This window comes from Lissotriton helveticus, chromosome 3_1 (genome assembly GCF_964261635.1).
Source record: "Lissotriton helveticus chromosome 3_1, aLisHel1.1, whole genome shotgun sequence".
NCBI classification, from domain to species: Eukaryota; Metazoa; Chordata; class Amphibia; order Caudata; family Salamandridae; genus Lissotriton; species Lissotriton helveticus.
Genome location: NC_136061.1, coordinates 1,857,368,843 through 1,857,394,940, shown reverse-complemented (window position 1 = coordinate 1,857,394,940; position 26,098 = coordinate 1,857,368,843). Strand labels below are relative to the sequence as shown.

Genomic DNA, 26,098 nt, shown 5'->3' with positions numbered 1-26,098 from the left:
CCAGGGTAAAAAGAAATTCCTGGGGGGGAAGAAGCTTTTTGATGGGCGGGACTAGGTTGTGGAATTCTCTCCCAACAAGACATGGCTATTCAGTCTTAAAGGTGCCTGCGAACCGCCTAGCGTAAATCCTGTTTCCAATGAGTAAGCGCCTTGACACCCTCTGGTGAATGTTTCGCGCTCTATAAATCTCCATTTCATTTCATTTCATTAATTAATTTCATTTCATTAGTTATTTAATTGTCATTGTACATATTTCTATTACACCGATTATCTCAGAAATAGATCTCACTGTGCTTACATAACAACTGAGAAAAGTTGGTCTCAAATTAAATTTAACAGACATTTCAAAATTAACTATACCATAGAGAGTTATAAACTTACAGATCGGAAAAAGTTTGATGGGTTGGTAAAAACTAAAGGTAGGAGCAAGAGGAGGCGGTAGTTAAAGTACGAGAAGAGAAAGACAGCAAGAAGATGGGGTAAAGTTAGAGAGTTTTGGCACTTAAAGGGCATAAAATAGTTGTCTAGCATGGTTGCCTTTCAGAGACAAAAGTTAAAGCAAATGGGGTAGGTGGGAGGGGACAGGAAAGACACATTATGGCTTTATGCACACAGCGCGTCCTGCATGCTTATCAATAACATATGTGGTCAGATTGCCCCCCTCTTGGCTTAGAATGTCTGGTTTTACAATGCAATACTTGAAACTATTTCTTTTTATTATTAATGCTGTATTGCTGACTGTGCTAGCCAATATCGGCAGCGCCCTCCACTGGGGGGTTGCTTCAAGCCATTCCACGCGGCCACTGAACATGAGCATGATAAGTTATGGCTCCATCTCAGGAGTCCACTTCTATCACACACTGCATGTTCAATTAATCAATGCGCGGTCTCGCAGCTTTGCTTATAATATTGCACATTATTTGAAGAGACTCGGCACGATAGAACATAGTCCAATCTCATGCACCATGGTCTTTTGTATGGGTTTTAATCGTCTGGTTTTAAACCGTAGTATTTGAATTTAGTTACTCAATTTTTAATGTTGCATTGCTTAGTTCTTTTGTAAATGATTTTAAGTAATTGTACAATAAAGACATTCTTAGGGCCTGATTAGGATGGCGTTCGGACTTATGTCTGACCGCCATCTCTTTGGAAGCGGGACCGCCCGACTAGCGGTTGGCGGTCCCTCAACCGGTATCACGATGCGACCGCCTTTGAGATGGTCGCAGTGTGTATCTTTTGTAGTGCGGCATGTGCTGCGGGCTTCTGCACACGCCGCAGTACAAAAGATACACTCTGTACATAGCACTGCACTATGTGGCAGGCATCATGCGGTGCCTGCCACATGGTGCAGAGATATGTAGGGGGTTGTATGTTGGAACAACGAGTTCCTCATCAATGACTCCCTAAACAACACGGTCTCTAGTACAAAAGACTCTCAACCTCAAGTTTTTTTTTACCATGCATTCCTTTACCAGGAATTTTCATGGTAAAAGAATGCATGGCAAACTCACTCCCTAAAAACTAAACCGGAGCCCTCCCACTCCCTAAAAACGACCCTGTACCCCCCACCTCCCACCCCCTAAAAACGTACTCAAACCCCCCAACCTCCTAGAAACTACCCCGAACCCCTCCCATCCCTAAAAATCAAAACGAACAGCTCCTACCCCCTAAAAACTAACTTGAACCCCCACCCCTAAAAACTAACTTGAACCCCTCCGAACCCCTAAAAAGTAACCCAAACCACCGCACCCCCTACAAAACTAACCCAAACCCCTCCCCCATAAAAACTAACACAAACTTCCCCCTTCATCCCTGAGCCCCTCTTACCTGTTCCTGTCCGACGCTCGTCTGAACTCTGCCCCGCACGAACACTAGACTGACTTAGCCTTAACCATGCACATTTTCTTTTTGCAGATATATATAGCGCAAACTCGACCCGCATGTATTGGAGCATTTTTACAAGGGCACCAGTTAAGTTACACAAGGACACATTCATTTTTTTGGTAGGCACGGGGAGATTAAGTGATTTGCCCAGAACCACAGGATGTGGAGTCAACCCCGAGGCTCGAACCTTGGTTTTCCAGCTCCAAGGTCAGCAGTCTAGCCTTGAGACCACATCCTCTCTCCACATGTGTGGTTAAGGTTAAGTCGTTGTTCGTGCAAGTCGTTGTTCGGCTTGCGTGACTCTGGGCCCCCAATCTCCCTTTCTCCCTTTTCACCTGCCTTTTCATGGCGGGTAAACCGCCACGAAGCGGCAGGCAGAAACTGACTTTGTAATACTTATGGCGGTGCCTGAGCAGGCAGTGTCACCATTGTAGGCATTACACTCCGTTCAACAAGCTCCTTGAGCTCATCGGATCCATGGTGGTTGTTCACTTCGACCGCCAGGCACCTGCCCGCCATCATAATGCGGCAGGCGGTAATGCAGGGTCCAATGGCGGTGGGACCACCACTGATGGGCTGGCGGTGGCTGTCTCACCGCCATCGAAATGAGGCCCTTACTTACATACTGTTTTTATTACCATGTTCTTCCGATCAGGTCAAACACACACTCCTCTATCGAAGCCTGCTACAACCATGATCAATCACAAAAATTCACTTGGTAATTTTCAATAAATGTATGCCTTTACACAGCCAACTTTATAAAGTATACTTAGAATGCCTGCCTGTGTTATTGCTCTGATGGGTGAAGCAGATACATCTCAAATATTGAAATGCGAGTATTATTTATTGAACCGCTTATTGTCAAAATGTTGGCTCAAGAATGGCTTAGGGGTGGAATGACATCCCGTGGTTCGGTAGCATGGGTGGCACAGATGAGATTCTCATGCATAGGGCTTCCTGAAGCTTCTTTTTGGAGAACACCACCAGTTTGATGGGGGTACATCTGCCAGTGCTTAGAGCCCAGATCACTGACAGAATATCCGAACCAAAAATATTGTGTTCACATAATAGCCTGTCAAAAATATCGAGGACCAAAATATCGAGAAGATAAGTGCAAATAGGTAAGTATAGATTTACTATTCTTAATCCCTCCCCTGCTGGTGACGGAACCACTCCGTCATCAGCTGCGGTCGCGCTGTGCTGATGACGGAGCGGTTCCGTCACGGCCCGCTCGGCACGCCTGCGCGGCGCGGATTCCGCGCCTGCGCTGAGCGTTCCATTGAGCGGGCGGGGCCATGACTGAACCGCTCCGTCATGAGCACAGCGCAACCGCGGCTGGTGACGGAGCGGTTCCGTCACCAGCATGCGCCCGCCGCGCGGCCGCCCCGCCCCCTTAGCACTGCGGCGGAATAGCCGCCGCAGTGAAGGGGTTAAATCCACATCTATGTACCTTGAATATGTATATATCATCAAAGTACAAATATGTGGAGTTATATATATAGTGAAAATGTACTTACCTAAATAAACCCACTTTCACAATATTTTTGTTTGATATTCTTGACACTATATTTTGTCCCACGATATTTCTGGTTCCAATATTATCTCTAACCACCTTGAGTCCAGTGGTTATTTCAGTTTTGCAGGCTCATGCCCGGTGCATCCAGGTTCTGCTTCATTTCATTGTCACAGCCTCCTGTTGCACACTGCTGTAAGCTGAGGACAGGAGCAAAGAGGTGGGGACCAGGGTGGGATGTGGAGATGAAACATCACTTGGTGATGTGTAGATTCAGAAGAAACCTGCCGATGAATGCCTAATGTGCCTTTCTGTCTTTCTCTTCCAGAGCAAAGAAAGAAGTACTCCAACTCCAACATCATCATGCAGGAGACGTCCCAGTACCACGTGGAGGTAGGTCAGCCAGAGCCGTCTGCACAAATGAGGAGTGTCCAAGCAACAAAGCATTTTTCTCTAATTTTAGAGGAGATTGCCATGAATTTTCTTCTCAAAGCTTAGGATACACTCACCGTTGCAGGTTTAAGACAACCCGTGCACATAAAGTAAACATTAAAATGTTCTACCATCTTGCTGTGGTTATCTCAGTTTGTAGCTGTAACATAATCAATTCATCTGTGCTGCCAACAACTCGACCATATGCAGTACTGATGTATCTCGTGTTCGTATGAATGGATCGAAATGTATTAGCCCCCATTTCCGTGTCTATTTAAGAAAGTTGGATAACATAAAAATAATTTCATAATGTTGATAGCTTAAAATTTTCAAAGTATCATTTTACTACCAAGTGAGAGAGATAACAGCAGTGCCCAAGTACATCTGTCGCACCGCAGTTTTGTGCAAGAAATCATGCCCCCCCTCTGACACCTACAGTGACATCACTCATGCACCGTCAGACAGCGATAATGACTGTGACGTCCCTCTCAGAGAGGTTGCGCTGCCAATAACCACACACTATTAGACATCAAGCGAACATGGATCATGTACCCACCATACAGCTGCATTGAAAAGAATCATGCCACATCAGCCAGCTGTTGAGTCTGTAAATAGTCTTACCGTAATCATGCCCCAGTGACAACTATCCTGACCTAATGAAACGAGCCGTAGTGACAAAAATATTAGCCCCCAGGCAGCTATTGTGCCACTGATCATTTCTTTCCTCAGAGACTTGCTCTGCCAATAAGCATGCCCTGGTAGACATCTAAAGGGGCAGTGACGGTGCCCTTTCATACAGATACAGTGCCAGTAATCATGCCACATAAGGCAGCTCTTGTGCCTGTAAATAGTCTCCCTGGGAGAACCGCTCTGTTGGTAATCATGCCCTCTTATAATATAACTGTGCCAGAGATCATCCCTGTCAGTACCTTTACCATTCCCCATCAGACAGCGTGTGACAGTCATCATGCCCCATTAGACAGCTACAGTGTCCGAAATCATGCTTTCCAGATGCCTATAGTGACATTAACCATGGCCCTTCAGAACGCTGTCATGACTGTGAACAGCATTAGAAAGTAATTGTGTCTCCTCTATTATACCGTCACCGTAGTATTGGATTGTCGTCTCAAGTATAAAGATCTGATCAATAAATACCCGTTTTGATCAAATAAATGAAGAAACCAAATAATGTCACGTGCATCCGTATGTGTGTAGTTATCCAATTCAACACAACATGAAGCGTTTTATTCATATTGAAGCTTGTGCTGTTATGATCCCTCTTTTTTAGGCTACCATCAGTGTCCTTAACTGGATAGAAATGTATTGGAGTTCATTTGTTTACCACGAATTTTGTAGATTGTATGGGTGGAGTTCCGCTCAGTGGAACTCCGCAAAGTGACCATAAAAACACAAGCGGCAAAGTGCGTTTGGTCATGCCGTTCAAGCTGATTTTCAGTGCTAGGGTGTTTGTCCCACACTGTAAAATCAGCACAAATGGCACCATGATCACTGCAAGAGGATGCTGCTTCTTTTCTTGCCACTCGGGCAGTCATCTGCAACTACCCGCATTGCGAAATCTGACCTTCACGTTCAGAAATCTTGGCGGGAGGTGGATTTTCCTCATTCACGCTCTGCAACTAGACTGTTTGAGTGAGGAAAAAACTCTACCCTTCTACGCGGAGTGGAGTATTTCATAAATCCACGTTCTCCGCAGAGTGCAGAAAACTCTGCAAACTCCTCGAATATGGTGGAATTTACCGCCCAGGCCTAGTATTAAAGGCAGTACACTTCAGTGTGAAAATGGTGGGAGGAGGCAGAGATCAAATAGGTGGATTTCTCATGAGAGAAGAAGTGAGGATTGCTAGGCTTTAGGCTTGATCGCAGGTAAACCTCTTTGAATGTCCAATTATTTTTTTAGTATTAGCCAAGATTCATCCTGGAGATTATTCCACAAATCCATCCTGGAAATTATATCACAGACCCATCCGAGTGATTAAGCGATGCTGCAGAAAAGGCCTTCAGTTGCATTTCTAAGGAGTTTATACCTTTGCAGAATATATAAGCTTGAACAGTCCTTTTTGACCTTTTGAAGGAAATTAGGGTACTGGTTGAGGGGAGTAAAACCCTACTCAAGCAGCAACCACAATTTCTGCTAAGGTGAAGGTGCAAGCAACCCCTAAGTAATCTGTGCTTAACTCTCTGGTAGCTTGGCACAAAGCAGTCTGGCTTAACTTAGATGCAATCTGTTAAGTATTTATGCAACAATTCAAACACTTATGATTTGAAAATGCACCACAAGAAAAATTCCACCACAATTTAGAAATATAGAGTAAAATGTATACATTATTTAAGACCAAACTACAAAAATCCAGAGTAGACCCAGAGATATGTAATTTTAGAAGTTTACTTGAAAATAGTGCCTAAAAGCACAAAGTGCCAACTGTGGTTATCTGGTCCCTCTGACTGAGACTAAGTCACAAGTTCAAGCCAACCCAAAAGAGGGTGGGAATGAAGCATGCTCCTGGTTGCAGAGCGCTGTTTAATCCCACGTAGAGGATGAGTTGTGCAGCGGCGGTTTTCATGGGCTGCGATGCGGGGTCTTGTGCCAAGGATGTGTCATGCTGCTGCATTTCTGGGGAACTGTGGGGTTGTGATGCAAGATCCTGCATTGAGGATGTGTTGTGTAATGGCAGTTCCAAGAAGTTGAGGGGCTGCAGTACGAGGTCCTGCTATCGAGGAGGCATCATGCAGTGGCGGTTACAAATTGCTGTGGGGTCCTGCACCACACATGCATCACACAACAGCAGTTTTGATGCGGAGCTGCGAGTCGATTAATTGTTGTGCTCTGGTTCTGCTTGGACCACAGCTGGGCTTGCAGAGCACATTCAGGCCTACTTCCAAGAGCCCAGGGCTGGGTTGGCACCACTTGGGGGCAAGTCACATAGCAGACAGCATCCAGGTGCAGGGTTCAAGGTGGTTTGAGCCTTGTCTATACCTGAGGTTCTAATCAGGAGGCCTGCGAACTAGCCCTTGGAGTCACTCTGGAGGTCCTGGGTTCAAGGTGCAGTTCCTTTTCTTTCCATTCAGTCAGCCTGGTTAAAGGGAAGCAGCGTAGTCTTCTACAGGACCAGATGTGAACTGAAGTGTTGGGCCTGTTGTTCCAATTATTCATACTTGGTGCCAGCTTTGAAGTAGGAGAAGGTTCTGGATGTTTAAAGGTGTTTGCAATTTCCTGCATCCCTGCCTTGGGCCCGGATTGTCTGGGGAAACCAAAGACTAGTGTCAATCTCTGTGTGAGTGTGCTCTGGCAGAGCCTTTGTGATGTGCAAGTAGGGTAGGTGGCAGCTCCTCCCCCTCAACAAGTCAGAGATGGCCCGTGCTACCAACACCTATTCCCCCTTTGTCTCACAGTCTGGGAGCAATACACAAAAACCAGCTGCCAGATAAACCTAGTCATGTGACCCAGGATACAGGCTGCAGGGGCAAAATGGTTGGGACAATAAAATGTCAGCTTTCTAGAAGTGGCACTCTCAAAACTTTAAATCCCACTTTACCATTAAATTGGGATTTTAATTACAATTCTTTAGAAAACCAAACTTGATATTACTACATGCTCCCAATTTAAAGTTATCTCTTTTTAAATTTAATAAGGTAACCCAATGTCATCCTATGGGAGAGGTAGGCCTTGCAGCAGTAACAAATTAATTTAAGAGGGTTTCACTGCCAGGACATGTACTTAAATGTACATGTACTATTTTAATACAGTGCACCCTGCCCTATGGGCTGTTTAGGGCCTTCCCTAGGGGTGACTTAGATGTATTTAAAAGGAAGGTTTAGGCCTCACAAAAGTTATTTTTTACCAGGTCAAAATGTCAACTTAAAACGGCACACACAAGCTGCACTGAGAGGCATGCGTCATGTTTGAAGTGGCTACTTAACGGGGTGGCACAATCAGTGCTGCAGACCCACTAGTAGCATGTCATCTACCTACCCTGGGTACATGCTGTACCACTGAACTAGGGACTTATAAGTAAATTAAATGAGGCAATTGGCACACACAAGTTAGCACTGATTAGCTGTGGTAAAGTGCACAGAGTCCTAAGGCCAACATGAAAGAGAGCAGCCAAAAATGGAGGAGTAAGGCAAAAGGTTTGGGGGAAGACCACCCTATGGCTGACAGGTCCAACACAGGTGTTGGGTGGTTGGTGATGAACTATTATCTCCTCCCTTTGATTAGTTCAGTGGGGCATCAGGCATGGTTGTCTGTGTTCACTCTTGACATTTGCATTGATGTTTGAGACATTAGCCTGTCTTTTGAGAGTTTCCTATGCTGATGTTTCAGATGGCAGGGAAGCATGATGTAAATTCATTATTTGCTAAAACAAAATAGGATCTGAGAAGGATGTCCGCGTGTAGCCCTCCATCAGATGCCATCAGGAAGTTTGACACAATATCAAGCTGATGAATTACTGGCCAAAGTTGCTGCTCCATCCTTGAGAAACTTGTCCTACTGATTCTCTCAAAGTCTTGCCACTCAAGAAAACATACATTTCTTCCAATTCATAGATGTTCTTATGTGCACTGACTTTCACAAAGTAACACCTAAAATAGATGTCTTTGGTAGAAAGCTTGTCAAAATCAGTGAACATATATGCAATATTCCCATTGTCAGCTAGTGGTAAAATGAATATAACTGAAGATGTTCATGTTATCTAGGATTCAGAGTGGTTCTTCCCTTATGCCAGACTATGCAAGGGCATTGTAAACGTTGATCACCCAATAATACCAATTTCCTAACACCAATTACCCGATATTCAAAGAAAAAACCTTGCTCCTCTCTGATGACACAAAGTCAGTCCTTTAAATGGGCCGGTACTGTCCGGTACGGAGTACCGCCACTTTTTTATTGTGGGAGGGAGAGTACCGGCACTTCTCAATAGAAATGCTATACTTTTAATTGGAGAGTACCTGTACTTCTCAGAAACAAGAAGATACTCTGCTATAGAGTACCTGCACTTCTATTTTTCCAGTTCAAGCACTGCACCAAGTGCTGCCCATTCACGAACACCCATATTCGGATAATGTGACCTCCATTTCTGGTGGGTTCAACGGTCATAGAAATAATCTCTGGCACTCTCTCCATGTTTTAGACCAAGCAAGAATCAAGTGCTAGCTACCTTTCTAATTTTCTGGAAGAAAAGCTAAGATCAGCGCATTTCCCGGTGACAAACCTAGTTTACATTTCCTCTTATGTCTAATGATAGCTCTCTCTTGCATTGTCTCTCCTTCTTCCGCACTTCTACCTCTTCCCTAATAGCCCCCTATCTGAACTTCTAATTATTCTTAAGGAATCCCCTCTTGGATATGCTTTCTAACTCTTGTTATATGCTGGCACTCTTATACGTCCAGGTCTATAGCTCTATAACAAATAATGCACAGGCTTGTGAACCATAGAAATCATCTGTTGTCAGCACGTCACCACTTTTAAATACGGGCACGATCCACATTTTCAGGTCTGAAAATTGATTAACATTAAATTAGGCAATAGTCTAATCTGATATTTAGAGCACTTAGGAAGGAATCCGATTTAAAACTCAATATACAAAAAATAATTATTCTCATTATTAGGAATCGTTCGAAGATTGGGCCTATTATGGAGCAGACGATTATTTGAGGATACAACTAGGACAACTGGAAGAGAAGAATATGTAGAACAAAACTTTTGGTAATTTCAATGACAAAACAATTCATGAATTTTGATTATCGCTTCTTGGGATGTTGTCTAAGATAAAGAGCCAGTTCCAACATTCACATATAATGGAGCCGTTAAAAGCTAAGGTTCATGAAGCAGTCCGAGGACCATAGGGCTGTTACCTACCATGTGTACTGAAAGGTTGGAGGGGGTGACACTGCAGAGCTATACTGCTGCCAACATCAAACTCTTTTTTAAAGTAGTCTGGGTCTTTTGGGTATCTGACTGGAAGAGAGTGTACCAACTAACTATGGATTCCTCTCAAAGAATGGATTTTGGGACTGATTCATCATCAATTCCTTCATAGAGAGTATATAGCCCTGTGGTGAGTGATATTGAGATGTAACCCAAAAGCAGCAACTGGCAGTCATGGCTGCAAAACCTTTACTGCATTACTTTGAGAGCATGGCTTGTAGTCATGTTATTCTAGGAATAGTAGATGCATTTGTAACAAGTTATCTATCCCCAGTTGCAGCTAACGTGTACTTCCTTGGGAGGATCTGTTTACTAGGGGTGGAGGGGGGGGGGGCCTGATTCATTTTGTTGTGCATTGAGGCATTACTTTGTTATATGCTTATTCCTGTCCCCCTTCCCTTCACATCACGCCAAACTTGTGGACTATTATAGAGCAATCATTTCATCAGAGTATTGGCTGGTCGGTCTATGCCGGAATGATGTTCAATCATTTATGCTAATTGTAACGTCCGGATTACCACAAATAATGACACTGCCAGGAGTTGGGATTTCACGTGGTATTTATTTCTTAACAGCACTAAGGAGCGCCGAGCCTCCTGTCTCTCTCCCAGGCTTTCGCGCCAATGCCGCTGTGCTGCGCGCGCAGCCTGGACGTCATCACCGCACGTCACGTGGTGACGTGACGTGCGTACACTAGACTGCGCCTCTACATATCTCCCCTTTTTTCCCAATAATGAAACTGTTAACTCACAGTCCGCCGTTCATGTCAAAGTCTCGGAACCATGCAGGCTTGACCACTGCTCTCCCCCTCTGGGTCAGTCTCACTGGGGATGGCGCGGTCGTTCCTTCCTGAATTTCCTCACCGCACCTTTCCCTTCCTGGTGCGTCCGCATCACTTTCTCTCCTGTCCCGGTTGTCTTCACTTCCCCTTGCCTGGCTGGTGTCGCCAGTCCTCTCTCCCTGCTGCTCTCGGTCTCTCTCCTCTGATTCTGTCTCTGAATGTCCTTGTTCACCCAATTCTTCCTCCTCATTTTCTGGATTTTCTCCCACTCGGTCCCAACTAAGCACTTTGTTACATCTTGCCATGCGATCCATCGACCACACGTTCCCATCACTTAGCCGAGCTGCTCTGCCCAGCACTTCCTCGACTTGCATAGGCTTGCTGTACTTGCTGTCGCCTTTTCTTTGTAGAGTGGCCAACTTAACTCGCACCCAATCTCCTTTTTCCAAACGTGTGTCCTTCACATTCTTCCGGTTGTTGTAATGTTTTGAGTAAATGGCTTGAGCTTTTTCCAAGTTAGCTCGCACCACTGCTGGGGACCATTCACTCACTATAGTCTTTTCCTTCCACACTCGATTGTCTTGGGTGAAGGGTTCACGGCCCCTTAGGATCTGGAAGGGGCTGTACCCTGTTCCTGTGGGGGTAATCCTATACGCCCAAAGTAAGTGCCATATCTCCTTTTCCCAGTCCTTGTTGTTGGAAATAGCTGCTTGGACTGACCCCATCACCACTCTATTAAACCTTTCCACCAGTCCGTTTCCAGCAGGTGGATAAATTGATGTGTGCTTCACTGATATGCCGTTTCTCTGCATGAACTCCTTCCATTTCTCTGACTTGAATTGGGGGCCATTGTCGCTTAAGATGGACTTGGGGATTCCTTCCCTCACGAATGTGTCAGCCAGGAACTTCATGATTGTTTCTGTGTCCATCCTCTCGTCTATTTTCAGCTCCGGCCACTTGGAATATCTATCCATGAGGACACATACGTACTTCTGGGTCCCTTGCTTGTCCAGAATCGGGCCTAGGATGTCCACTGATAATTCCTCCCATGGGTTTCTTGGGAGCTCGAACTTTCCAAGAGCAGGGCGTAGGGGTTTGAGTGTCTTGTCTGCCCCTTGGCACTGTTGGCATTCCCTGACGTGCCTTTCGGCCCTTACGTCCATCCCTGGCCACCAGTAGTTTTGTTTGGCTCTCAATTTCAATTTCCCTATCCCCAAGTGTCCTTCGTGGAGCATGTCCAATAGTTTGGGGACTATTCCTGCTGGGGGGATGACCTTCTCCCCTCTGTAAACAAACACTCCTAGGTCGTCCATCGACAACTCTTCTCTGACTTCAAAATATGGTTTGAGGTGCCCCCGGGTTTGTCTCTTGTCTGGCCATCCTCCTGTGATGCACGCTTTCACTTCTTCCATGACCGGGTCCTCTCCATATGCCTCCTTCCACTCCTGATGTCCTACGGTCTTTTCTTGGTCTTCCGTGAGCGCCACCATCTCTTCCGTCCATGCTTGGTCTTCACCGCTCTGGTCCATGGCCGCCGCTCTACTCAGATAGTCCGCCACCTTGTTCCTGCTGCCAGGGATGTGTTCCACATCATATCTAAATTCTAGCAGTTTGAGCTACATCTTTGCGATCCTGGGTGTAGCACTCGCGTGTCCACTGGATGTTAACACCTTTAGTAAGGGTTTGTGATCTGTTCTCAACAAGAACCGTGTGCCCCACAGGAACTGTCTGAATCTGGTCATGGCCCACACAACTGCCAGCATTTCCTTTTCGATCACACTGTACCGTTTTTCGGTTTCGCTCAGCGTGCGGGAGGCAAAGCTGATCGTTTCCATTCTCCCTTGACCCCGATCTTGCATCAGGACTGCTCCCAGCCCCTTGTCGCTGGCGTCAGTGGTGAGCACCGTGTTGCCCTGGGGGTCATATCCTTGCAGTGGTACCGCTCCAGCCACTTCTCTCTTTATGACATCAAATTCACCTTGTGCATCCTTCGACCAGCTGAACTCCGTGTTGTCTCTTGTCAGCAACCTCATGTGGTGGGTCTTTGAGGCGAAATGCTGCACAAACTTACTGTAATATTCCGCCATTCCAAGGAACGATCGGACTTCTTCCTTGTTGGAGGGCGGTGGGGCTTCGCAAGTGGCTCTCACATTGTCTGCTTTCGGGGTAATCCCTCGCACCCCAATTTCGTGCCCTAGGTAGGTCACGGACTCCATTCCTATCCGGCATTTGGACCACTCGGCCGTGAGGCCCTTACTTTCGAGAATCTTCAGTACTTTCCCAAGTTTGTTGTCATGATCCAGCTTGTCTCGTCCCATCACCAAGATGTCATCTTGGAAATATTGGATGCCATCAGTGTTCTTAAACAGTTGGTGCATTAACTTTTGGAACACCGCAGCCGCCGATGCCAGTCCAAACGGCATGCGGCAAAACTGGTAGCACCCAAACGGGGTGATGAATGAAGTGAGTTTTCGGCTTTCCGGGTGCAGTGCTATTTGGTGGTAGGCGGAGGTCAAGTCGATGGTGGAATACCATTTGACCCCCTTGGTTCTGGCCAACATCTCCTCGATCCTGGGTAAGGGAAACTTCTCCACCACGATGCTCTTGTTCAGCTCGCGTAGGTCGACGCACAACCTGACTTTCCCACTTGGCTTCATCACTACTACCAGGGGCGCAAGCCACTCCGCACATGTGATTGGCTCGATGATCCCTTTCCCTTCCAGATCCTGTAGCTCCTCTTGCACCGCATCTCTCACCGCCAATGGTACATTCCTCACGCACGGCGTCTTCCTTCAGAATTATCTTGTGAGCGAATTTCTCCATCTTTCCAACCGTGCCTCCGAACACTTTGGGATACTCTCCTCTCCACTTTTCTAGGTCAGGCCAGGGTTCCAGCTCCGTAAGTAGTATCTGTTCCTTGCCCCCCGGATCCAGCTTGATGCCCAGGTCGCCTTGGTCAAGCCATCCTAGGACCGAGGGTCCTCTCTCCGATACGTAGAGTTTGCAAAACGCTGAACGGCCTCTGAACTCGAACTGCAATGGCCTGAATCCTGCCATGGGTATTCGGTCACCATTGTACGTCACGGGGCGGATGTCTAACTTCTCCAGTTCCGGGCCGAGATTCGGCGCGAAACACTCCTCCCATACTGCTCTCTGGATAATGGTGAAGGGCGAGCCCGTATCCGCCACCACTTTTATCGGTATTCCTCCTATCGACATCTCCAAGACCGGTTTCATTGTCCTCTTGCCATCAACACTCATCACTCGGTCATCCACCTCTAGTACTTGGTCCTCGATATAAATGACTGTGACGACGTCTTCTCCTGCGTCCTCTTCTTGTTCTTCACTGTCCTGTCCCACATACTTCACTACGCTCTTCGATGCCTTCTTCCGACACACTTTCTCGTAGTGTCCTACGACCCCGCAGTACATGCACTTGGCGCGGAAAGCTGGGCATTTTCTGTCGTGCGCCTCGTGGGACCAGCTCCCACATCTGTAGCATGACCTCTTGTTGCTTCCCGCTTGTTTTCCCGGCGGGCCAGGGTTGCCATTCCATTTGTGGGGTCCTTTCGCCGCCGCTCCTCTGTACTTGTAGTCTCTGCGCGGCTCCTCATCTTCTATTCTGTTCACCATGGTGGTGGCCGCCGTCTCCTTCCTCGTTGCTTCCGCACTCCTGCGTGCCAGCTCTGCTCTTTTGACGATCACCATCACTTCTTTTAAGGTGGTGTTCCCGCTGGCCCACAGTTTGTCTTGCACAGCTGTGCACGTGGTGTGCATCACCACTTGGTCCTTGATAAACTCTTCTTCCCAATTGTCATATTTGCACGTGGACGCCAGTCTCTTCAGGGCAGCCACATATTCTTCCACTGTCTCGCCTGGGCGTTGTTTCCTTTGCTGAAAGTTAAACCTGTCCACCGACACGCACACTGCCGGCCTGTAATGTTCGTTAAGGTCATCGATGGCATGAGCGTACACGTCGTCGTCCGCGCTCCCTCTTTCCTTTGGCACCAGGCTCTTGTATATTCTCAGGCCCTCGGGGCCTAGGTTGAGTAGTAGGATTCGTTTTTTTCTTTTGGAGTTGAACACCTCTTCACTTTCGTCCTCCAATACTCCTATGTAGGTGTCTATGTACTCCCTCCAATCCTCCCATTTCATTAATGGTTCTCCTGGTCTGGGTAGGAATTGCACTGGCGCCATCGCGTATCCTGCCTGCGCACACATTCTTTCGCTTTTGATCGTGGATAGCGTGCTCCCTTGGGTCCTGGGGCTGCCTGGAGCGTTATCCTGCTCTTCCTTACTTGTGCGGGACTGGGGACTGCTTGCATCCGCCCCCTCGCTCTTTGGTGGGGGATCCAGCGCTGTCTCTCTGTTTCTCCTGATGCTGTTTGCTTTTGGTGCACTTCCCTTGTGCCCGCTGGTTTGGACGCGCTGTACCGTGGGCTCCTCCGGCGATGCCCCGTCCTGGCGGCGCAATCGTTTTTCTTCTCGGGGTGCCCCTGGGCTCTGCCACGCTCCTTATGGCTGGTACCTGTGTGTTCGTTTTAGGCTGGGTCTTTCCTGATCCTCCGCCTTCTAACCTTCTGGCGCCGTGGCCTTGTTCCTTCGCCACGTGTCTTCCGGGCACCGGTTGGGTTGTTGGTTCTCTCGGTGGCACTTGGTCGTGTGGTATTTGTGGTGGCTGGGTCTAGCATCCCACCCTCGTCGCCATTGTAACGTCCGGATTACCACAAATAATGACACTGCCAGGAGTTGGGATTTCACGTGGTATTTATTTCTTAACAGCACTAAGGAGCGCCGAGCCTCCTGTCTCTCTCCCAGGCTTTCGCGCCAATGCCGCTGTGCTGCGCGCGCAGCCTGGACGTCATCACCGCACGTCACGTGGTTACGTGACGTGCGTACACTAGACTGCGCCTCTACACTAATAATATCATAATGTGATACATTAAAAATATCACGTTCTTCTGTTTATGGGAATTAAATCAAATAGATTTGACACACAGCCCTCGTTGCGCACCGCCCACAGGCAGGCTGATGAGTGATAGGCTGGAGCGCCTCACGTGACTCTGAGGAGCTGCAGCTACCGGCCCAGCAGGAGCTCTGCCAGAAAAGCTGCATTTTTGCACCTTTGGTGTGAAGTGTGGCAGCGACAGGGGCGGGACGCTTCTCGGGGTGACGAATTGCTCACATTAAGAATGACCAGTGGCGCAGACATTCCCTGATCACACCGAGGGTGACACCTGCTTCTGCATTTCTCAGTGTAATTTTCTGACGCCACCCGACATTCTTTTTAAGCTCACAATAGTTTCACTAATGTGTTGTAGTTACTAATCCGGCTCGACGGCGTCACTGTTTAGGAGCTGCTTCTGTCTGAGCATCACTCTCTCCCTCTGTCTCTTGTTTATCTGCTCTCACTCCCCTGTGTCTGCCCTTCCAGCTCTCTCCTTAACTGACTCTAATACGTTCACACTCGTCCTCTCACACATTCAAACTTCCTCTCTCCCTTTATCGCTCTTCTGTTCCTCTTGCTATCTCCCTGAGTCATCTTGTCCCCACCTCTCACTTTATTTGTCTCATCTCTTTACTCTTTCCTATCCTGTCTGTTATTTTGACATCCCCGTGTATGAGTAAAATAAATATCTTGCTTTGCGTATTCTCCCTCCCTCATGCACTTCCTTTACCTGGGTCTTCTTGCTCTCCGTGTGTCTGACCCCGCCACACCCCCTCTCCTTCATTTACCGTCTCTGCTCCCAAGGAATCTTCTAGGGCTGCTTCAGTGTCAAGAGATGTGTTGTCACTCTGTCCCTCAGTCTTTGAAAAATCTTGATCCTTTGGTGACATCCGCACCATTGACACTGAGAGCTCCTGATGCTAGCACGTGATGTCTTCAGGACTGTGAACATAATTGGTGAGGCTTGGTCCAAGCTATATACTGATCCCACTATGGATAATATATGGATAATAGACCTCCCTTTCTTCAAGCTCTTCTGTAACTAATAGTACTTCTGTTTTTGTGGACCTATCTAAAGGGCTGTTGAGGAGGTCACAATTCCCCTATCGATGCAGTGCAGCCATAGAGCTTTCACTTCCACTCAAAGGGTCCGCCCTTACTTTGCTTGTCTAACTATCCTGGACGCGTTGCTTTCTGAGCACTCAGACTTCATTGGTAAGAACAAATGGGAAGCTGCATGCCTTAACTGATCATAGATCCATTTTATAAGGATGTATGACATTACAACGCATGCTTTTACAACGCATGCCATTACGACGCAACTTTTACAACGCAAGTCGTTACAACGACTTGCGTTGGGGGCGCTGGATAGTGAATAGCTTAATTTACTATTCCAACTCCAGTCCCCGTGGATAGTAGGGAAGGTGTTGGATAGTAATTAAACTATCCCCTATCCTAGAGCGCCCTCAGCGCAAGTCGTTGTAATGACTTGCTTTGTAAAAGTTGCGTTGTAAAGGATGTTTCCCATTTTACAATATTCTGCACTCGTGGCTAGAGGATGTTTTGTTGCACCCACTCCTTGGTTCAAGCATCAGTGAATTAGATAGGTACTGTCTTGTTCAATTCGAGCATTTGGTTCAAGTTAAAATGGTAATGTTTATGGATTTTTTTCAGAAGACCTAGCAGCCTATTCTGGTTGGAAGGAAAAGAGCAATTTGCCTTAGGCTTTCGGAGTTAGTCTTGCTGAACTGTTATATTATGTGATGTTGTGCTACGTTACATTACATTTTGTTATGTTACGTTATCATAACATCTGATGCCGCAAGAAACTGATATACAAAGATCAGTAGGAAAAGGTGATCTAGCTGCAGATCAGGTAGTAACACCAAGGGAATTGCAACAAGGAGACACGGTTTACAGAGTGCCAGTTCGAACCTGTTTGTTGCTTAAGGAAAAAATGCAAAAAGGACATAGGAATTGTGAAGTAAAGGTACAGGCGCTAAAGACATGGCATACTATTCAGCTTCTCAGTAGTAGTACCCTGATGGAGAGAAGATTAAAGGCTCAGTTTAGGAAGACGATGTCAAGAGAGTGAAGAACTTGGGTCCTGAAATAATAAAGGGCCAGCCCCTAACTTTGGTCTTCTGGGTTACTGATGAGATGGCAGGTTTCATACAGCTATCAACAAAGATCCATGGAACCTATATTACGTTTCTAAAGAAAGATGGGATTGACCCCAGTCCTTGGAACTTTCGACACTGTTGTCCTAAAGAAAAATAGGGACCTCTCAGACCAGAAGCCTCCTCAACTTAAATGTTTTAAGTGATTTCAATATATTCACAATGCATTACGACTATATAAATATATGCCCAGTAATAAAATATAAAAACAGTGCCAGTCTGAATGATTACTAGTACAAAGGTAGCAAAATACACAACCAAATATTTTATCTTCAAGCTGTCATCCCAATTTATGATGTTGTAAAATGTACTGCGATTCAATATTAATAAAATAAAAGTGAATGTATTTCCTTGTATCTGAAACAGCAGTACAGCGTGTTTTACTGTGGGACCTCATCCTCATTATATGTTTCACAGTGACAGCTGCTTATTACCAGGTGTTACATGTGTAGACAAGAACGAATTCTAATTTACACATATAAGTCACTGATGATACATTCCAGGTGGTGCTGTGACTTGTTCTCACCGTCACATCCCTCAAAAGATAAAGATAGAAGACAGTGCAAGGCAGAGCTTCTAAAATAATGCAGCGGCATATAAGACCTTTTGCTGAAAGACATAAATGCATACAATGAAAGAGAGGAGAGTGAAGGGAGAAATCACAGAGGTCTTTAGTGCTCATGAAATAAAAATGAAGTAGAGGAGAGGAACAAAGCTCAGCAGATGGGTGGCTCTCAAACAGTAGGTCACAAGATAGGACCTGCTAGGGGGAGACTCACGCAGGCCTCTGGCAAGGTTTCGGATCCAGGTCTCGGATGAGTAGTATCAATAAACTAGTGAACAGGTTCTGTCGCATCCAGTCATCCCATAGGTAACCTACATGTTCCGAATTTTCTGCGGTACATACGTTCCATATCCCTTAATCCCGAAACCCAAAGATCTTGTTATATATTTCTCTGTTACTAACCCCAGGACCCTCATATGAATTACCTAACTATCCGCATCTGTTATGCTGCAGGAAAGATAGTCACCACACGCAGAAATGTCACTGAAAAGCATTACAATGCTACAGTCGGTTTCGGTCTATTACTGAAGTGGGGACATTTGGACTGTTACGTTACCACCGTGCGTTGCTCCCTTCTGCACTTGGCTTATGACTGATTTAGGTTCACCATCTGTCTACTAGGGGTGTGATTTCTTTTGTTGTTCAGTGGGCCATTGCTTTGTTTCACGCTTATTCCTGTCCCTGTTCAGATTGTGAAATTTGTGTCATGCCCAAATCGATTCATTTTAGCTCCGAAACCACTTCAGATGAAGACTCGTTTATCAGCAGAGCTCCACTCCCAAGTGCCCTTTCTGAGACTGCCTGTTCTACTAAATATGTAACCAGGTTAGAATCCAACACTTGGAAAGAATACGCTGCTTTTTTGTTCCACTGGTTCCCGTGAGATGGAGCTTTCATTGACGAGACACTCACATCCCTCCTTTTCTACTAAAGATGGCATGCTGTCCTTTTACTGCTACCTCAGAAAAAGGCGATAGAGCTGGGTATTTGGATATCTTTCAAGATGCCAACATTATGGGATGGGGCTGAAGATAAATCAAAAGTTTTCAAAATCTTCCAAGGTTGCTGCAAGGTAAGAAATAAAAAAAACTCTTGTTCAGAGTGTAAAGTCATCTCTAGCCATACGTAGTGTGATGAAGAAAATAACGGAAATGAAGATCCTCCACAACGGGAAAAAATTGAAATTGAACTATTTCTCTTGAAGATACAAAGAAGGTCCAATCTTACATTACATTACCTTGGGCGTTTTATAGAGATCTGGAAATATTGCCTTGAGGTGAAGGAGGAGCACTTTTATGATTACGGATCAGCATCGGTTTAGCGAGTGCTTCAGGATGAAGTTATCGGACGTGATGAGGGACAAAGATAGAGTTAGTGAAATAATTTGTATGAGTTTGATTCCTGGGCAAGGGTTTGGTTTCCAATGCTGAAGAAGGGCTGGTTGTGCATCATTAGATCGGTGGCATTCAGAAGCCTGTTTGGCAGCGAGTTGGACCCTCTATATGTCATAACTAAGGGCCCGATTAAATTTTTGGAAGACAAAGTAGTCACCATTGGTCTGGCGGAGGACTTTATATCTGCCACGGCAAGACTACTACGCATTTCACATTTATAAATGACCATCTTGAACGCTTTCATTTATAAAGATATTGGCAGGAGCTAACGTCACAGGGGTTCCAGTCAATACATTTGACTGTTTTTTACAGGGCTGCATCGAAAGTACACAGCCCTGTAACCAAGAGTAATCTTTTTTTGTTTTCAAGAAGAAAGTCCCGAAACGGGATTTTCTTTTTGTAAAGAAAACAAGTAATGCCCCTCTCACCATGGGAGGATTCTGCCATGGTGAGAGGAGCATTAAAATGCTTTTACTGTTCCTTACCACCAGGTTTTATCTGACTGTAAGAAATAGTAAAAAAATGACCACATGTCCGCCCATCAAAATTGAGTGGCCGGATATGTAGTCATCTCTCCGACGGCCCTTGCTCCTCAGGGTTGTCGTAGGGGGTTAATCACGGCGGAGACAGAGTAGTCTCCCTGTGATTAAGCCGAAAGTCCTCCCGCATCTAAATGCAGCAGGCAGACCACATTTGTGGCAGTGAGGATACCCTGTCGTCGTTGTAGCAGAGTATTCTTGCCGCCAAGAGTTAAATCGCACCATAAATTCCTTCCCCATGATAGAAGTAAGCAGGCAAAGGCTTATTTGAACAACGTGGTTTAACACATTTGTTTCTGTAACCCAGAAGGTTTGATCTGTGCCCTCGAGGATGTATTAAAAGCGCTCCAGATTCTGAACTGCCATGTTTTTGGCACTTGAGATTCCATTGGCGGGTTTTCAGTGCATTGCTCAATTGCTTGATCAGAGAAACAAGGACTTTCCATAAAGGCTGAGAAGGTAAATGTAGATTTATCCTAAGTTAGCTGACCTTGTGCATGCTTCAAAATACTTGTCATCCCATTTGAGGTGGCAGTGCAGTGCTTTCAAGACTATGTGCTCTTGTATCCCCAAATTCAGTGCTAATCTGGCTGTCTGATTTTGCACTTTAAATGCGCTTTTTTGGGAGCCCCTTGTAAGTTATGTAACTGTGATCCAGACATGCCATAACCAGAGATCTGGTGACCTGCATGTATTCCATGGTATTCCATGGTGGCAGTATTTTCCTGATGAATAATAAGTGGATGCTGGATCTCTTGACCACTCTGTTAACTGGTAGGATTCCTGGATCACCAGGACAATCATTTGGGTAGCCACTGGGCAATATAACTCGGTATTTATTCATTTGTTCATGCATTGAGATTCCTTAGGCAAGTGTAAGGCACACGAGACATGACCGACTCATCCAATCTCTGCCGGCTTTCATTAGGCACCACTCTATTTCGAAAACCTCCTGATTGAATTCAAGGGGATGTATGACATTACAACGCATGCTTTTACATCGCATGCCTTTACAACGCAATTATTACAACGCAGTCCATTACAACGCATAGTGCTTTGGGGTGCTGGATAGTGAATAGTTTAATTTACTATTCACACTCAAGTCCCTGTGGACACTAGGGAAGGTTATTGAATAGTAAATTAACCTATTCCCTATCCTATAGCGCCCCCCAGAGCAATGCGTTGTAATAGTTTGCGTTGTAATGGTTGCGTTGTAAAGGCTCTGCGATGTAAAAGTTGCGTTGTAAAGGTTGTTTACCAATTCAAGGCCAATCACCCAATAATTGTCCTTGTAAACTCGAGGGTTCAGCTTCATCGGTATTTTAAAGATGGAGTTAGGCATTCAAGAGGTGCACAAGAAATGTGAGCCCTATGGGTTGCTGATAGACCGTGGTTTTCTTCTGGCCAGGCCTTTCAATTAATTGGTACCCAGTGTCAGACCTTTGTGGGAGAGTAGCCTTTATAGTGTTCAGGCAATATCAATTGTGGCACCATCTGTCAACACTATTAGAAATGTTGGAGAAAACAGGAGGAGCAAGCTGCTGGCTTTGAGCCCGGCTGTGGTTCAATATAACTGCTAATTATTGCCCATAGCAAGTGTTCTTCTATTAATGTTGGATGTGAGTCGTGGGGTTCATGTTTGTCCGGGCCTGTACTTTTTGGTATCTTTTTTCATGCATATTAGCCTGCAGTGGTATTTGTGGTTCTTTGGGACAGCCTCCATAAGGGCCTCCTGGGGAACTTGGCTCCACGGCTGGAATTTCAATTATCAAATGTGTGCCATCAATACAAGTGATGGATTAGCTAGAGAAAGTTATGTAATGGTTTCTGACTCCCTTCTAACCGACACAAGATGTCTTTCTCAGGGAGATACAATAGTGACTCTGAATATGGATAGGGCACCTGTCTATTAAAAGTAAATGGTCAAATACAGAAAATATGGACATGATTGCAATGCAGCTAACACAATTTGGATCAGTGGCTCTGGGAAACGAGGGTGTGATGGACATAGAACACAATGTCATAGACAATGAGATTAATAACACTGGACCTGGCCTATGGTTAAGGTAATTCCCAATGACGTTATTGGTAGAAGAACCTTTTGTTTTCCTCAGACATGTTTGATTCCAGGAATATTACCATTCTGCACAATTTTCATTGCAGGTTTCAGATGGCAGCTTCTCAAACCACTCACAGCGACCTTGATTTGTCAAATCGATTATGGATATAGTTGATGAGCCAGATGATCAGGTCTTGCTCTCTGTTTCTCGGTACAGTGTATATGGCAAGACGCAATGGGGGTAGGTTTTGGAACCAGAGTCCTCATTCAGTACTGAACATTTAGTTGGATTATTGCTTCAGTTTTCATTAAGATACGTGGATACGTTTTTGCATTCCAAACGAAAGGAGTTTGATTTTATTAGAATAGTTTGCTTTTGTTCTAAGAGTGTTAGAGCTGGGATAATAAATGGTGTAAGGAGGTACTGTTAGGACTGGTTAGCAGTAACCACGCTATTTCTGCTTTCTTTCTATGTCCCAGTATTCAGTGACCAAGCGTGCATCATCTTTGACTAGTAGCTTGGTTGAAGACAGGAAGTACGAGGCGTTGGTTTATGCTCTAGTGTCCTTAGAGGAGGGCGGAGTGTAAAAACAGACCAGGTTTTTAAGGGGTGTATCTGTCTGGGCAGGTGGAACCACCTCACACTGTGACTACCCATGACACACACACACACACCGAGACTATGACTACTCGACCTGAATATTCTGTTTATCTGTAACTCTTCATCACATTGATGCAACAGTTCCTTCTGCCTGGACATAATGTTCTTATCTCCACCATACCGAACATAATTATATCCTGTCAGGTTGTGTTGACAAACCCGATGCTCCATGAGCGTAAGTACTTCAAAGTTGTGGGGCACCCTTGTGTTGGACCCATTCAGTGGGCAGTTCTCATACAGTTATAACCTTATTGTAGCACACATCCCGGTTGGTATAAATCAATGACCAACCTCACCTCTAACTGCAAGTTCCAGTCAAGCCTCCTGAGCTGGGAGATGACGCCTCTGGCTTCAGAAGTCTGAACATCTGTTGCACTTTGCCTTCAAGAGGTGGCTACACACACCGGAAGCCTGAGCGCTATTTGAGCAACTATTGTCCTATAAGTTGAAACAACTTGATCTCGGGTGTCAGCCACGCGTACTCGGTATAGAAAATTAAATAATATTAACAGATTAATAAAGTTTATACACGTAAAAAAGCAAAATGTAAAATTTTAAAACACTCTGTAAATGTAGGGGATTTGAAATTGGAAGCTCAAAATTGGTTTGTTTTTAAAAAAAGTTGGTATCAATAGCTTCATTCATCGGAGCAGCACAAGTACAGCAAATAGAATCTAGCGTGAACAATTGGTGGCCTTGATTGAAATATTGGCATGCCCTGATGAAAAACATACATTAGGAGCAGAAAAGACAACGGGAAATGCTAACTTCTAGCATATTGCTTCATCTTTTAGAAAAAAAATACGAATTTTGTTTCTTTTATTTTGTGAAATTTGTGTATTGGATGTGTAGTTGTTTCTGTACCTTTTTGTATTTTTTTGAGATTCAAATTCTAGAAATTGCATAGGTCCGGTCTTTTTGAGAAATTAGGGTTCGCCTGCACAGCGCTTGTGCTGTGCTTGCGAAATCTCTAGTATCAAAAAATGAAATCTTAAAAGGGGCGTAGTCCCCGCCCATTACTTACCTGTATTTACCAATCATTGGAATCAACGTTGCTCTAATTTCCATGCTTCTCATTGGTCAGGACGTCATCTGCTTTCACTTTTCAAGTCTTCCTGCGGCTGCTTTGCTTGCCTTTCCATGCCTTGGAGCTTGATCCAAGTACAGCTTCTTATCCCTGGCCAATGTCCTTCAACTGGCCACGCACTTTGGAAGGTACTTTAAAAAAAAGTGTAATCTAGTTCTCCATACGAGTGCATCTGCAGGCCATCTCCTCTACTCCTTGGTGCTCTTCTCACATCGTTGACCTCACCCTCCCATGCACCTTTCGGGTCCTCGCAAGCGGAAAGTGCAAAGATGACACCACCTACCTGTCCTTCGCCCCTGATCATCTGGAAACAAGCCCACTTTAGACGAAAGCTAGGCTAAAGTTGTTTTGCTACCCCTCCACTTACTTCCGCGTTTCTCGCAATCCTTGCTATACTATATAGTTTAAAGAGCCCTCTTTCAAAATGCCAGAAATTTAAGGTTGAGCAAATAGCACCAGTTGCGGTCGCCATAAAACAAAAGTGGGTGAGTGGGGGGCAGATGGGGTCGGGGGGTATTAAGGAGGGGAAATAATAGTTTTTAAAAAATGTACCTTTCCTTTCGCAACCACTGCCTCGACACCGGCCTTGGTGCTCTCCCAGCAGTCTCTGGGAAAGCAGGCTCCCTACCTAATCCAGATGCTGCTCTTGTGCTATGAGAGGAGCCTCATGATTGGTCTAAGCAGCCTGCTCTGTTGCTCAGACAGTCCTTGGGAGCCTGCGGCTTTTCTCCAACCCGGCTGTGAATACAGCTTGGTTGGAGAAATAGAAATGTGCATGTCTGTTTGGCCAGCCTAGGACATCCGGCCAAACTTTACATGCGCACTTCTTTCTAAGTGCTCACCACTCCTCACAGCCCCGCTCGGCACTACAAACATGCGTAAGGCAGTCCCAACAAAAATTAAACTATGACTTATTATCATTTAATGTTTCTGTGACAGATGAGTGAGGCGACGCTCTGCCACCATTACAGAAGAGCCGCTTCTGATATGGCACACTTAAAACTTTGCTGCAAAGAAGACTTGGATTGTTCCATTGTTTTCTATGTAGAACTTCGCTGCAAAGACTTGATATGTGAATTGTGGACAATGCAAGTGTAACACATGCCGCCAACGATAACGAGACAACACCATAACACAAAAGCAGAGATGTATCCAAGTGCCTATTTAAGATACATATATATATATATATATATATATATATATATTTTTTTTTTTTTTTTTTTTTTTTAAGAAACGGGAAGCCAGCAAACTTCCACTTTAAAATGAACGCTTTAAAGTGCCCTTCTTTGTCGAAGTTCAGCACTCTTGTACATCCCCTAGGGCAAATATACACACTCTACACTACAGGGTGGTTCTTACTTTTTTCACCTCCCGTGACCAGTGGTCGAAGTGGGTGGGATCGGCAGGGCACGGTGTGCCCCTACTTCTTTAATTTACTACAGTCCGTTCCCCTACTTTATTATTTTAGATATGCGTCCCAGGACGCGGCCGAAATAGCCCGGCCGTTCGTGGCTGTTTAAGGACGGGTGGGCACAGAAGGAAAAGGGCTGTCTTTTCCTTCTTGGCCAGAGAAGTCAAGGACAGTGTCCACTTCTCCTTCTCCACAGGTAGCAGCCGCCCCCTCTCATTCTCTTATACTCTATATTTTTGTCGTGCTCCAGGTCACCTCGTGAAAACCGTGACTTTTCTTTCCTCTGCTTCCCTTCACAAGTTCGCCTGCGAAATGGATCCAAAAAAAGAGGTTTTGCTGCAAAAGTCTATTTCTGACATATTTCTACTCCAAAATGCAGCCTCGGAGAGAAAAAAAGTTTACAATTTGAACAATAAATACATAACTAAATAAAGCCAGAGAGAGTGGTTGCAAATTGGCCTGATTGATTTTATTCACCCCCAAACACACAAGTTTCACTTTACAGAGTTTGCCAATGAAGCACTACTTTTCTTTTCTCATCTTTCTTTGAACAGCATTACTCCCCAAGTGGGGAAGTGCGCCATTCTTGGAGGTACTGCAATACCTGCTTGATGAGTGGATTGGAAAAGTTTAATGTGATCCATATCAGCGGTTTTCCTTATTTTAGTTCATAGAATGTGTACTGCAGCTCTGTGTT

The 26,098-nt window shown here is 45.4% G+C and overlaps 1 protein-coding gene across 1 annotated transcript in view; it reads left to right on the top strand.

Moving 5' to 3' along the window:
• EPS8L2 (EPS8 signaling adaptor L2) overlaps positions 1–26,098 on the top strand; it is a 411,521-nt gene that overhangs the window by 273,580 nt on the left and 111,843 nt on the right. The window contains exon 4 of the mRNA XM_078682812.1: positions 3,726–3,790. Coding sequence (XP_078538938.1) covers positions 3,726–3,790 — 65 coding nt within the window. The remainder of the gene's footprint in view (positions 1–3,725; positions 3,791–26,098) is intronic.